At 33.1% G+C, this 16287-nt stretch overlaps 2 protein-coding genes across 7 annotated transcripts in view; both read right to left on the reverse strand.

The window, feature by feature from the left end:
* The window catches only part of LOC130450113 (E3 ubiquitin-protein ligase RBBP6), a 41378-nt gene that overhangs the window by 16142 nt on the left and 8949 nt on the right, over positions 1-16287 (reverse strand). The window lies entirely within an intron of this gene.
* LOC130450114 (U2 snRNP-associated SURP motif-containing protein-like) lies at positions 269-16150 on the reverse strand. Its single transcript, XM_056788318.1, has one exon. The coding sequence runs from the start codon at positions 9266-9268 to the stop codon at positions 7355-7357; it is 1914 nt and encodes a 637-aa protein (XP_056644296.1). The 5' UTR covers positions 9269-16150; the 3' UTR covers positions 269-7354.

The following is a 16287-nucleotide window of genomic DNA, read 5'->3' on the forward strand; positions in this document are numbered from 1 at the left end:
TCTTCTTCTTTCTTCTTTCGATAATCGCCTCGATTATCCATCCATCCATCTTAACGTATCACACATAATTACCTTGGCGTCGTATTTTACATAGAGCGACTAGTACTTAAATATATTTTTTTCTCGGTTCGTTTCAATATTTCCTGTAAGAAAATGTAATAAAAATGTCTACATCAAGTACGAATTACTTAAATGAAAGATCAAAACTAACTAAATAAAATCAAACCGGTCCTAAACGACGGATATTCTTCTTTCCTGCTTCGGGGCGTCGTCGTTGCGAGAGATGTACTGGATGAAGACGTTCGCCGATTTTTTTTTTTAAATAAATAATGCGAATTTCCAAAAAAATATCGGTTTATTTGAATCAAAGTATTACAAAATGATTTACAATGTTTTTAATCACATCTAATATGGACAACGAACAAAAAACGGCATGTCTTTTAAAATTACCTACGGATTTATAAAAAATATAATAAATTAAACTGGTTGTTAAAAATAGTATTTATATTCGTTTCATTAACAATTTATGAAGCTACTGAGCTAGAGAAAATGGGGGCCAAAAGTTGAATCTTCGGCCCGGCGCGTCATAACGCCCGAGGCGAAAAACCACGACGCGCAGAACAGAAATTTCAGCTTTTTGCTCGTGTAGTGTATAAGATTTTTCTTCGTACCTCGATCGAAAGTACGTACTTCCGTGCTGGGACCTTTACTTTCTGTTAAAAATCACACTACAAGGGCCAAAAGTTGAATTTTAGGCCCGGCGCGTCATAACGCCCGAGGCGAAAAACCACGACGCGCAGAACAGAAATTTCAGCTTTTTGCTCGTGTAGTGTATAAGATTTTTCTTCGTACCTCGATCGAAAGTACGTACTTCCGTGCTGGGACCTTTACTTTCTGTTAAAAATCACACTACATGGGCCAAAAGTTGAATTTTAGGCCCGGCGCGTCATAACGCCCGAGGCGAAAAACCACGACGCGCAGAACAGAAATTTCAGCTTTTTGCTCGTGTAGTGTATAAGATTTTTCTTCGTACCTCGATCGAAAGTACGTACTTCCGTGCTGGGACCTTTACTTTCTGTTAAAAATCACACTACAAGGGCCAAAAGTTGAATTTTAGGCCCGGCGCGTCATAACGCCCGAGGCGAAAAACCACGACGCGCAGAACAGAAATTTCAGCTTTTTGCTCGTGTAGTGTATAAGATTTTTCTTCGTACCTCGATCGAAAGTACGTACTTCCGTGCTGGGACCTTTACTTTCTGTTAAAAATCACACTACAAGGGCCAAAAGTTGAATTTTAGGCCCGGCGCGTCATAACGCCCGAGGCGAAAAACCACGACGCGCAGAACAGAAATTTCAGCTTTTTGCTCGTGTAGTGTATAAGATTTTTCTTCGTACCTCGATCGAAAGTACGTACTTCCGTGCTGGGACCTTTACTTTCTGTTAAAAATCACACTAGAAGGGCCAAAAGTTGAATTTTAGGCCCGGCGCGTCATAACGCCCGAGGCGAAAAACCACGACGCGCAGAACAGAAATTTCAGCTTTTTGCTCGTGTAGTGTATAAGATTTTTCTTCGTACCTCGATCGAAAGTACGTACTTCCGTGCTGGGACCTTTACTTTCTGTTGAAAATCACACTACATGGGCCAAAAGTTGAATTTTAGGCCCGGCGCGTCATAACGCCCGAGGCGAAAAATCACGACGCGCAGAACAGAAATTTCAGCTTTTTGCTCGTGTAGTGTATAAGATTTTTCTTCGTACCTCGATCGAAAGTACGTACTTCCGTGCTGGGACCTTTACTTTCTGTTAAAAATCACACTACATGGGCCAAAAGTTGAATTTTAGGCCCGGCGTGTCATAATGACCGCGACGCGCAAGATAATGATTCGAATTTTTGGCCCGTGTACGAAGATGGTTCCAGAAGTACCTGGCCGGACTTAGAGGTGGATTTAATGGCGCCAGTTGTCGTCCTAGTTCTTGTTATAAGCAAAAAACCAAAGTTTTTCACAGTGCGCACTATGTCGGGTGCTTCGGTAAATCTTCTAGGAAGACGCGCAGCAGAGGCTCCCTTATTTGCCCAAAGTACTCCAAAATTTTGTTAACACCAAAGTTTACGCGATTCCAAAGCTTTTGATACGAATTAATTAGCAATTTTTGCTAAACGACTGTCTTTGTTTTTATAAGAATTGCCGTGTACGTCCCATAAACGCGGGTACGATTCACACCCTTCAGGAAAGTCGATAATGAACTTTTCTACACTTTAAAAATGGCGAACGGACGTCGACGACTTGAACGCACTTGTTCAAAATTGCAAGTTTAAAACTTGTCGCCACGGCCGACTATGATTTCAGAACTATGCAGACTTTTTTGGTCTAAGCATGCACAAATCAAATTTTTATACAAATCGATGTTCAAATTTGCTAATTTTATTTACCACCGCAACCAATTTTTGTCGATAATGAGTTGATAATCAGGTCGATCATCAATCATGACAGATAATTTGGTAAATACCTCAAGGAAACGCTCTTCGTATTGGAATATTCGAAACTTTATACAAAATCTTTTACGAAAACATCAAATTTTTTGGATACTTGATTATCTGGGTGTTAAAAGAATGGCTCTAAGAGAATCTTGTCTCAACGAATGTCTAAACGGAGTCTCAAACTTCGACAGTTAGACTCGAGGTTAAGCAGACAAAACAGGTTATGATAAGGTTCTTTTTGGTCGAGTTTATGCAACAGAAACAACTATTAATGCGTTAATTTACCAATAATACATAAAATGAGTTCCTGATAGAGCCCCAAAGATTCCAGGTAAAGCAGACAATCTCAAAGTTATAATGATTGAACTTATCCCGCTACCCAAAAGAGTTCTAGCACTTTTGCAAGTTCTACAGTTTACCAAATGACGTTGAAAGGTTCTAGATTAGTTTTTCAAAGAACATCTGTACTTGGAATTTTCCAGAAGGACGCCTATCACAAGATCTATGTCCATGATCGACTCTGGAAACGTCCAAGATGGCATTTAGAAGATTGAGGAATGTTACGACAAAAGTTTAAACCAATAAGAAGATGAAGGAATTTGAAAAAATCAGATGAAGAGTGGACGGAGAACGAAAACAAACGTGAAGAAGTGAGGTAAAGGAAATAAAAATTCGTAGCTAGAAATTGCCAGGATCTCGTTTCTTAGAACTCCAGAACGATTGAAGTTCTCGAACTTTGATTTTATATTATAAAATATACGACTTTGGAATGTGCTAAAAGTGAGGTTAAATTTTTTCATTTTGAAAAACTGTTTGTTGTAGTTTATAATTTAATAGCGGCGGTGTTATTTTTTTTATGTAAATAAATACTTTGTAACAACCAGTTTGTTATAATCATATTTTTCTAAAATTACCTCATTTTTATCAAACTTGACCTTTAGTACATTTTATTTCAACAACCTTTACGAATGTTGGAGATAAATATTTTTATAAATTACCAACGGAAGCAACAAAAATCCCTAGATAATCGATTACCTGTTGTCTGTTTCCAAGCAACAAAATTTCGAAATTTTTTTGGGTTATTACTAGTGATAATGATTAAAAAGAATTAGTTCAATAATTTTAGGTAGATTTAGGCCAAGAATTTCGAAAAATCGAGATGCCCAGCTATAAACTCGTTCATTTAACATCCTAAAACTCCTCTCGAAACTCACATATAATTCGATGCGAACAACTTCAAAAATCGGGGGTCATAAGTTGAAAAAAATCGATTTTTTTGCAAATAACTCGTTTCCTATTTGTATGAGTTAATAAAAAATGAAAATTATTTATAATTATACATTTAACAATAATTTATAAGAGATTATTTTGATTTGGACTAGGGCTGGGCAATTATCAAAAAATATAATCGATTATTTTCGTTTAATCGAAAATAATCGATAAATCGGATAATCGATTGATCTAAAATCGGAATTAAAGCTTCAAAAGAACGATTACGGTTTGATTCCTACAAAAAACAAACCAAATAACGAACCTACAGAAGATTTTTGGAAGTAAGATTCTGATATGAATTATGTCGAAATAATTATTCAGAAAATAAATTTTTTAATCGTTAAATTGATTATTATATTATTCGATTATTTTAACGTTTGTACGAAAAATCTTATCGATATTTTTATATTTTCCGATTAATCGATTACCGACTATTTTTAACAATATATATATATATCGATTAATCGATTATTTTGCCCGCCCCTAATAGTGGCTACTAGTTAATTTCAAACGGGATTCTAACCGCCCTCTATCTCAGAAACGATTCACCGTATGAAAAAATATTTCAAACAAAAGTTGTAGAGAATTTAATGCTCTACAATATTGATGATAAACATAAATAGCGTAAAACCCATAGGAAACGAGTTATTTGCAAAAAAATCGATTTTTTTAACTTTTGAATTTCGAAAAAAATTTGACGTCATTGTATACAAAATTCGATATTTTCGAAACCATTCGAGATATCGATTTCATTTTGACATGAATCAATCGAAAAAACGTGCGCCCATGTGACCTTCACTATAAATCCACATTTTCGACATTTTTGTCAGAATTTCGAAAAAAATTTGACGTGATCGTATACAAAATTCGATATTTTCTAAACCATTCGAGATATCGATTTCATTTTGACACGAATCAATCGAAAAAACGTGCGTCCATGTGACCTTCACTATAAATCCGCATTTTCGACATTTTTGTCAGAATTTCGAAAAAAATTTGACGTGATCGTATACAAAATTCGATATTTTCGAAACCATTCGAGATATCGATTTCATTTTGACACGAATCAATCGAAAAAACGTGCGTCCATGTGACCTTCACTATAAATCCGCATTTTCGACATTTTTGTCAGAATTTCGAAAAAAATTTGACGTGATCGTATACAAAATTCGATATTTTCGAAACCATTCGAGATATCGATTTCATTTTGACACGAATCAATCGAAAAAACGTGCGTCCATGTGACCCTCACTATAAATCCGCATTTTCGACATTTTTGTCAGAATTTCGAAAAAAATTTGACGTGATCGTATACAAAATTCGATATTCTCTAAACCATTCGAGATATCGATTTCATTTTGACACGAATCAATCGAAAAAACGTGCGTCTATGTGACCTAGACTATAAATCCGCATTTTCGACATTTTTGTCAGAATTTCGAAAAAAATTTGACGTGATCGTATACAAAATTCGATATTTTCGAAACCATTCGAGATATCGATTTCATTTTGACACGAATCAATCGAAAAAACGTGCGTCCATGTGACCCTCACTATAAATCCGCATTTTCGACATTTTTGTCAGAATTTCGAAAAAAATTTGACGTGATCGTATACAAAATTCGATATTTTCTAAACCATTCGAGATATCGATTTCATTTTGACACGAATCAATCGAAAAAACGTGCGTCCATGTGACCTTCACTATAAATCCGCATTTTCGACATTTTTGTCAGAATTTCGAAAAAAATTTGACGTGATCGTATACAAAATTCGATATTTTCGAAACCATTCGAGATATCGATTTCATTTTGACATGAATCAATCGAAAAAACGTGCGCCCATGTGACCTTCACTATAAATCCACATTTTCGACATTTTTGTCAGAATTTCGAAAAAAATTTGACGTGATCGTATACAAAATTCGATATTTTCTAAACCATTCGAGATATCGATTTCATTTTGACACGAATCAATCGAAAAAACGTGCGTCCATGTGACCTTCACTATAAATCCGCATTTTCGACATTTTTGTCAGAATTTCGAAAAAAATTTGACGTGATCGTATACAAAATTCGATATTTTCGAAACCATTCGAGATATCGATTTCATTTTGACACGAATCAATCGAAAAAACGTGCGTCCATGTGACCCTCACTATAAATCCGCATTTTCGACATTTTTGTCAGAATTTCGAAAAAAATTTGACGTGATCGTATACAAAATTCGATATTCTCTAAACCATTCGAGATATCGATTTCATTTTGACACGAATCAATCGAAAAAACGTGCGTCTATGTGACCTAGACTATAAATCCGCATTTTCGACATTTTTGTCAGAATTTCGAAAAAAACTTGACGTGATCGTATACAAAATTCGATATTTTCTAAACCATTCGAGATATCGATTTCATTTTGACACGAATCAATCGAAAAAACGTGCGTCCATGTGACCTTCACTATAAATCCGCATTTTCGACATTTTTGTCAGAATTTCGAAAAAAATTTGACGTGATCGTATACAAAATTCGATATTTTCGAAACCATTCGAGATATCGATTTCATTTTGACACGAATCAATCGAAAAAACGTGCGTCCATGTGACCCTCACTATAAATCCGCATTTTCGACATTTTTGTCAGAATTTCGAAAAAAATTTGACGTGATCGTATACAAAATTCGATATTCTCTAAACCATTCGAGATATCGATTTCATTTTGACACGAATCAATCGAAAAAACGTGCGTCTATGTGACCTAGACTATAAATCCGCATTTTCGACATTTTTGTCAGAATTTCGAAAAAAACTTGACGTGATCGTATACAAAATTCGATATTTTCTAAACCATTCGAGATATCGATTTCATTTTGACACGAATCAATCGAAAAAACGTGCGTCCATGTGACCCTCACTATAAATCCGCATTTTCGACATTTTTGTCAGAATTTCGAAAAAAATTTGACGTGATCGTATACAAAATTCGATATTCTCTAAACCATTCGAGATATCGATTTCATTTTGACACGAATCAATCGAAAAAACGTGCGTCTATGTGACCTTCACTATAAATCCGCATTTTCGACATTTTTGTCAGAATTTCGAAAAAAATTTGACGTGATCGTATACAAAATTCGATATTTTCGAAACCATTCGAGATATCGATTTCATTTTGACATCAATCGATTAAGAAAACATGAATCTATGCGACTATATATATTGGATGCCTTCAGTTTTCATATTCGTGAGAAATATACAGGGTGAAAATTGTAGCGAAAAATTTTAGAAAAATAACTTCAAATAAATCTATAAATCTACAGTTGCGGAACGGCAACGTTGCAATACTGAAAAATCGAAAGAAAAACGTCGATACTATCATAAAAAAAATAAAAAACTCGAGCTCCGGAGTTACATTTTGGAGAAAATGAAATAGAAGTCGAAGATCTTCGGCAGCTATAACTATCGCACATCCTGTATATTAAAAAGGACGCAAAATATCGCCGCAAGATAAAAGGAAACGATAGATCCCTTCGATTAGCATCGAAATTTTTGTTTATTCGCAAATTATACATCGAGAAACACATAAAATAATAAAACAACAAAAATTCAGTGATTCTTAGATTTATGTTTTTTCTTTTTTCTTTTTTTCGCGCCCCCCACGTCGGCCAATTTATCGATTTCCATCAGATACATTTTCTCCGTCGACATCGCTTGAGATTCGACTTCGTCCGGATCTACGGCATCCCATTTCGATGGTACGAAATATTTCGCGATATCGATATTAGAATCGATTTTTTTCACATCGTCCGTTCCCAAACACTCCGATCTTTTGAGTAAATTAGCCCCGTCTAGCGGTCCGTCTATACTACAAGTATCGTCTTCGTCGTTAACGCCATCCGTCGAAAACATGTTATTCAACGTTTCCAACAACGCCACCGGAAACATCTTATAAATATCCCAATGTCTTATCACGCGCAGTATCCTCAATATCAAACTATCCCTATCGCAAACGTTCAAAGAATCGGCGTTAGTTCGGAGCATTCTAAAAATGTCGAGTAACGTTTCTTGTTGGTATTGTAAATCGATCCGTTTAGTTTTACAATTAGATAGAATATCCGATAGGAGATATAATCTGGCGACTTTCTTGATAACCCCGGTGTCGGGATTCAAAAGTGAATCGGCGATTATATCGATCGAATCGTCGATAGCTTCGGCGTGATTCAAGCAAAACATCATCGCTTCAGCAATTTTACGTCGCTGCGTCGTCAAATTCCTAACGAGATTCGTCAGTTTGTCGCATTGGGCGTCGGACAATTTGTTTCTCGGTTTGCTTTTCGAAATAAACAATTCCTCGGGCATACCGTCGGTGTAAGACGGCGCTATCGGCGGACACCAAATCGAACCGCCTTCGAACATCCTGAATTTCTTCATCGACCAATTTTTCTGCGAGTCGCCGTTCAATATTGAAAATAGTTTCCATCTGTAGTAGACGTGATTGGGCGATTGATAATCGAATAGAAATTTGTAATCGGGATTATTGATTTCTCGATTCATGATGAAAGCTTCGAACATCGGTCCTTCCGTCACCACAAACTCGATCATTCTGTGAATCAACATCAGGATTTTCTTATTAAACGGAATCGTTACTTTTACGTAACAGTCGTGTATGTTTCGGTAACCGTTCGGCGATGGGGGTTGGGCGTTGAAAGGTAGCCCCGATGCGGGCGGAGGTAGGTACAATTTCAATAAAGAATTCGGAATATAAACCGGAAAAGAGGGAAGTTCTACCGATCTACCCCAACAGACTCTCATATCTTCGCGATGTTGATTATCGTTCAAAGCCCTTTCGGCATCTTTTCTACTCATAAAAGCCACAAATCCGCAGTTTGTATTCCGACCGGCCTCTTCGCCTCTCGGCCAAAGAATTTTAACGCTCGCCAATGGACCGTACGCGCCGAATTCGAGCATCAAGTGATTTTCCGTTACCGACGGATGTAAATTAGCCACAAATAAATTTGTCGTGCCTTGTTTATCCGCGTCGGAAGTTGACGTTGGTGGAAAATTGATTTCTTCCTTCAACTTTCCCTTTTCTTCTCGCGTCTTCTCATCGTGTCTCAATTTCAATTCTTCTTTCAACAAATCCAAATTAGATTTTGGTTTTAGACGTTTTTTCGTTTTATCCGGTATATTATCCTTTAAGATTTTCGCGCATTCTACGGCACTGTTCGGTTCGTTTTGTTTCGTACAAATCAAAGGTTTCGGATTGTATATTTTAGAAACGTTTTCGTTAACTTGTTCTTGATTATCCGGGTATAGCAGACCCGACCTTACGAACGTCTTATTTGCAACTGAAGATTGGGGGTTTTGGAACGTTTCTATGAAATCTTGAAATACGTGAGCGGCGGCTTCTTGTTCTTCACGTTTTTTTCTTTTAAAATCTCGTTTGGAAAACATATTTTCTATAATAATTAATCCAACAATGTGTTTAAAACAACGTCGAGTTTTATATTTAAACGTCATCTGTCAATAACACGTTGGCCAACTTAAAAACATTAACAAACTATGTTTTCGACATTATGTATAATATAAAAACTTTCGTTGCATCTCTATAAAATAATTAAGAAACTGTGAATTTTAAACAATATAGTATTTCGGTTTTTTATTTTAAATAAACTTTCTATGAACCCCATAAAAAATGAAATTACGAGACGCGAATGTATGATCACGTGATAATGGGAATACGGCATGGAGTGTGTAGTTTTAAATGCTTCTTTATACTCGATTATCGACGTTGTTATAATGTGAATATTAAAAATGTGAAATTTATTGTTTTCTAATACATTATTTTATAATCACAACTCAACCAAATGTTACGATAATATTGAAATTACCAAAAAATAACACAAACAAAAATGGGGGAATTCGTACTGAACAGCTGACGGTGTTGGCGCATGCCTATAAAGGCGGAAAACATTTGTAGTTTACCAAAGAGAGAACATTCCATACAATCCCGAAGAAACTAAATATTATCGATCTATGTGAGTTATAAAAATATTGGTTATTTTTAAAACGCGAAAATTTATATTTGCTGCGAACTTATTAATGAAAAAGTTTTAACCTACGATATATTTTTGATGTAAATATCAAAAATGGCGTTTGGGAAATTGGGGTCGATGTATTGAAAGTTTTAAAACATTTTATGCACTCAATTATTGTTGTGATTGTATGATCACGCAATTAATTGAGTCAAAATAATGTATCAAGAACTTAAGGAAATTATAAAAGTGATTATATTACTTTATTGAAAGCATTAGAACTCTGAAAAACAATACGAAACATTTTTCTAAAAAATGAGGCTAAAGTGAAATAATATTTGTAACATACTGGAATCCTGTTGGAAGTAAAATGGGTTTATAATTGGAAAAACGTCCAATTGAAGCTTTTAAAAAAGATATTTCACTAAATTCTGCAAACTATTAAGAAAATAGGAGGCATTTAGATGTTAATTGAATAACCACTGTTGGAGATTAGAATTGTAGTGTGTGAATAGTGTTATTCCAGTGAAATCAATGGAACACTTTGTGAAAAACAACACGAAACACTTCCCTAAGAAATTAACCTTAAGTGAAATAATATTTGGAAAATACTGGATTGCTGTGGGAAGTAAAACGAGCTCACAAGTTTTAAAACATTTTATTCACTCAATTATTGTTGTGATTGTATGATCACGCAATTAATTGAGTCAAAATAATGTATCAAGAACTTAAGAAAATTATAAAAGTGATTATATTACTTTATTGAAAGCATAAGAACTCTGAAAAACAATACTAAACATTTTTCTAAAAAATGAGGCTAAAGTGAAATAATATTTGTAACATACTGGAATCCTGTTGGAAGTAAAATGGGTTTATAATTGGAAAAACGTCCAATTGAAGCTTTTAAAAAAGATATTTCACTAAATTCTGCAAACTATTAAGAAAATAGGAGGCATTTAGATGTTAATTGAATAACCACTGTTGGAGATTAGAATTGTAGTGCGTGAATAGTGTTATTCCAGTGAAATCAATGGAACACTTTGTGAAAAACAACACGAAACACTTCCCTAAGAAATTAACCTTAAGTGAAATAATATTTGGAAAATACTGGATTGCTGTGGGAAGTAAAACGAGCTCACAAGAGAAAAACCTCCAACTGAAATTTTTAAAAAAGGAAATTCTGTGAACTATTGTGATCGAATAATCATTGTTGTTGCTTTAAATTGTGGTGTGTACATAGTGGAAATATGATTTCAAATTAGTTATCCCGTGAAATAAATTTGATGAAAACATGTTGTGAAAAACAATATGAAACATTTCACGAAAGAAGCTGAGGTAAAATAATATCAGCAAAATACTCAATCCCTGTTAAGCTCACAAGAGGAAAAAGTCCAATTGAAGATTTTTAAGAAAGACAACAAGATTCTGTAGACCTAAATTGTGGTGCGTGTATTGTGAAAATAAAGTGATTCGAGTCAAATAAATCTGATAAAAATAGCGTGAAAAGAAATCACACTGTTACAGTGAGCTATATTACATTTTGATTTAATAAATGATTTGCAAAAATGAAACTTTATCTAAGACATTTTTCACATTATATAACTTTGGATATATTGCAACGGATCTATCAAAATTGATTTTGTATCTTAAAAAACTGTTATTGAAAATTATCTTTGGATATATACTATAATCTAGAAAAGCTATTGGTATTTTTTGAGAATCTTTCTAAATCGAAACCGATTATTATTTGTTTCAATATAACTAATTTTTTAGTATGAAAAAACAAATAATTCAATATCTACTACTTTACTTGCTTTTCAATATCCACGTATTAAAAAAATTAATTCAAACCTAATAATTAGATGTGTGATTCTTTTAAATAATATCATTAAATGTGAAATACTGTATTAGCATAAAATCTGAGCTTTATAGGGTGAACTGAAATTTCTATTTGGAAATGATAATATAATTAAAAGCAAAAATAATAGATTAAAAAGATTGCAACTTCCAAAGTATTTTCATATTAGATGTAAAGTCGTTCATTTTTTTAATTTTCAATTTCAAATATTCAAATTATTTATATCGACATTTTTTTAACGAATCTTACTCAAAAAATTCCTAACAGTAGTTCACCACCGAAATTATTATATTTATTACATTACAACGTTTAAAACATATAAATTACTTCACGGGATAAAGAAAAAAATATACTCAGTGAACTAAAAAATTTTCACTGATAGGGATAAAAAATAATATGTACTAAAGGTGAAGTTTTTATTATTGTTTCCCATAAAAATATCACAATAAACGATTGCTTAAATAAAACTTAATAATAAAAACATGAAATTGAATACATATGTGGTATGTTGTATCACAGATATTTATCACAGTATCAACAAAATAAAGTAACATTATCTTTTGAAATTAATAAAAAATAATGTTACATAGTACAGTAGGGACGAATGAAAGTTTTCATCCATGTGGCAAATATACATAACCCAATCAAAAGAAAAGTATGGAAAAGAATGATTCCCTTTGTAAAAAACAAAAGATATTAATTTATAGGTGAAAATTAGGATTTCCGCAACTATGACTGATGTTAATGCCCTTTCAAAAGTTTATGGAACTACGTATAAAGTATTTGTTACTTCTGTTAAGGTCGTTTTGATAAAATTTACTTTGATGTGGTACAATTAAACATAATCTAGCATACTCAGGAAGTGCATGATGACAAACAGCTAATCTAGGAAATTTGAAATCTATATATTTCAAAATATCTATTATAATAATGCTTCTTAAGGTTTAGCTAGATAAAGTCTGTATCTACTCCTTTATACAATGGAACCATCATTTTTAATAACAAACAATAATAATAAATCATCAATTCTACCAAACTTTTGATATAATTTTGGGCATTGGGCAATAATATTCAAAATAATGAAGTTAAAACGTTGGCATATATTTTATCGATACATAAAAAAGCTTGTGTCATATTTGTAAGAGAAGTTTTCATATTGAACTCCTCATGATAAACCTCAAATAGAAAATTTTCAATCTTAAAATGTGCACATGCAACCTCAACATAGATTTGATGAAACGATTTAGTAGAAAAACAACATTTTTTACTTAAGAACACTACTCAGAAGTAATTCATATTATTTATATCCATTTTCAGATTACACAAGTCATTTCTATTGTTTATAACCCTTTGCAGAGTACACAGAAGTCATTTATATTGTTCATAGCCCTTTTCAAAGTGCATAGAAGTAATTTTTATTGTTTATAGCCCTTTTCAAAGTACATAGAAGTACACAAGTCATTTGTATTGTTTATAACCCTTTTCAGAGTACACAGAAGTCATTTTTATTGTTTATAGCCCTTTTTAAAGTACATAGAAGTAATTTATATTATTTATAGCCCTTTTCAGATGACACAGAAGTAATTTATATTGTGTATAGCCCTTTTAGGATTACATAAAAAATAAGAATCGATATGAAATTACAGAAGCCCAAAGTTGCTTACAATACCTAAAATTTAATTAGGAGAAGTTACAGGAAAGGGTTGATCGGAACAATTAGAGGACTGCGCGTTGATTGAATACAATATTGTTCCAATAAAAATATGAAAAACGGAAAAAATGGAATTATTAAGTATTACAGATAATATAATTGAGATTTTAATGAAAAATAGCAACATAAACAAACGCAAATAAAGTTGTCTTACAAGATTGATCTCTCTGACAATTATTTTGGGCAAATGTAAGAAAAATATAAATGAATTTCAAGTTTTGACAACAGGTACTCGTGAGATTGTAAAACGCAATAACAAAAAGACCCCAAAGATTGAAAAAAAAATCATTACTACATATATAAAACATTAATCATCGTATAAAAAAACATTATGGACAGTCTTCATTGCTTTCAATAGTATATTCAAAACAAACTTTCAACCAAAGGAACATTAATCCCACTCATTTATAAGGATGTTTGTTTTTTCAGTTAATAAGCATTTTTTAATAATTTTATTTTCAGGTTTTTCCCCTTTTCTAACTGTTACTGATTTACTATCTTATGATATATTAAAAGTAAACAATCTAGAGGAATGTAAAAGGTTCGATCCAAAAAAATGTTTCCTAAAATATGGCAAATTTGCATGGAAGGAACAGCTATGTGTGAGGGTTCATATTTATTATAATCATTTCCAAAGACCCTCGTATAAATTAGAGACACTAGTGACTGAAACTATAAAAAAGAAAAACTAATACATTATTATTACTCATATTCTAAACCAGTACCATTAGGGAAACGAAAGAAATCCTTGTTTTCCAAACAAACCCTCCGGATCTAGGGTTCAAATGAACTACTTTGTCTGTGCTGCATTCAAGAAGATTAGATCTTCTTCTAATTCATTGTGTATGCCTCCAATTGCAAGGTTTTCTTAATTAGATAAAGTGAAATTTTATTTTCCTCGCTACTGAATCTACACTAATCAGTTTACGTTGGGATATAATATGTAAAAAAGCATATCTTCCTTGTTTTTCTCAAATTTCCGATACTTTTTGGATGTAACAATATCAAAATTGCAAAGGAACGTCCACGACCTTCCAGATCTAGGGTTCAAATGAACTACTATACCTAGTGAAGTGAAGTGAAATTTAATTCTCCTCACAGAATCTACTCTAGTACCTTTTGGGCACTGATTTGTGAGAGAGCTAGTATCAATTTTTTCAAATTTAAATACTTTTTGGATCTAGCAGTATTAAAGTTACAAAGTAACTTTTTGAAGCAATTGATGCTGAAAAGGAAATGCAATGGTGCTTTTTTTTCTGGTTTCTTCAAAAAAATTTATGGGAGGAATTTTCTATATCGCAGAAAGACTCTGGATAAATATAAAACCCAGTATCTTGGTCTTTTTTTCGATTCCTGCAGTTTTCTTCAAAATTCTCATATCATTTTGGAGCTGATCATTTAGGGACTCTGTATCTGATTCCTACTCGACTATCGAAACCTTCCAGATTAATTTTTACTACTAAAAAAGAAGTTGTACAAATATGAAAAAAAATTGATAAAATCCTAATTAACTGATACTAAAAATCCAACTTATCACAATAATAGAAAAACTATGTTACATGGGTATCGGACCATTAATAGGTGTTTATACCCTAATGATATTTTATCACTGTTTTAAGTCACATATTTCTGCTAATTTTTTTATGTCACAACTCTCACACAATGCCGTTTGTTCCACGAAATTATGACCATGAATGACATCGTTTTATGGTCATTCCCAGATGAAAAGTTTTTTAATCGAATGGTATATTTCATTTGTTGATTAAAATTAGAACCCGTAATATTTCTAGTGTGGAATTTCCAATAATCTGGATATTTCTTTTCTAAAAATTTGACTGTCCCACAACTACCATATAACAATTACTTATCACAAGTTTTATCATTCTTATTGCATACTTCTCGTATCATTATCTTAGAAAATGTTCAACAAATCTTACGATTACAGTTTCTAAAGTAATCTGCAAGAATTCTGTGAGCGAAGTGCGAAAAACTCTTATAAACATGTGTGATAAGTCTTATCGCTAATGATCTACATGGATCAAAATGTGTACCTTAAACTAAAATACAAGTATTGCGAAATGAATTCAAAAAAAGCCTGGATTTTTGTAAATAAGATCACAGTGATGATCTTGGTGACCGTGGAGGCCACAGGTGTGGAGATCCTTCTCCGATCCAAAATACAATCACTACAAAATGTATAAAAGAGCATCCTAATGCATGAATCACATATACATTTTCCAGAATATGGCATCAGAATATTATAAAAGAGTAGAAGATTTCATCTTAGATGATAAAACTTTCAAAGATGTCAAAAAACTTAAACATCTCGAGGAAAACCAAGCAGAACCATACAAGAAAGAATACCAAGTGGTAATAGAGTATTTTGCAAACCTGAAACCCTGTAAAACAAACTAACCACAAGAAAAATGACATTAAAAACCTACAGGACTCTAACCAGACCAACTGTAACTTGTGGTAATGATTTTTAGGTGAAAAATTATCAGAAGAATATATGGAGGAATTAGAATGAAAGAAGCAGACTGGAGAATCCGATATAAAGGGGAAATGGATAAAATACTAAACGCCAGAGGTTGAGATGGTTCGGCAACTTTCAAAGAATGAGGAGGCAAGCCCTTATCAGTTCACAAAGACTTACAATGAATGTGAGAAGATGGGGATGGGGGCGTTGGTGAAGAACAGACTAATTTGACTTAGCACACATGTTTGTAAAACCTTTACATCTCAAAATTAAATAACGAATCATCCACAGAAATCCTCAAAACAACTTTGGAAACACCTAGTATGTTAATTTTCATATTGAAATGCCGTAAAATCGAATCTTAACACCGCACGTCTAAAATCTAATCTGTCATCTTTAAAATGACGAACCGATGCTTGTAAATCTTCATATTTCTCATTAAAAATTATCAAGGTT

The sequence above is a fragment of the Diorhabda sublineata genome, chromosome 11 (assembly GCF_026230105.1).
Source record: "Diorhabda sublineata isolate icDioSubl1.1 chromosome 11, icDioSubl1.1, whole genome shotgun sequence".
NCBI lineage: Eukaryota > Metazoa > Arthropoda > Insecta > Coleoptera > Chrysomelidae > Diorhabda > Diorhabda sublineata.

What these genes read in the sequence shown, in the direction of transcription:
- LOC130450114 (XM_056788318.1), bottom strand. Translation starts at nt 9,268, where the DNA reads ATGACGTTTAAATATAAAACTCGACGTTGTTTTAAACACATTGTTGGA.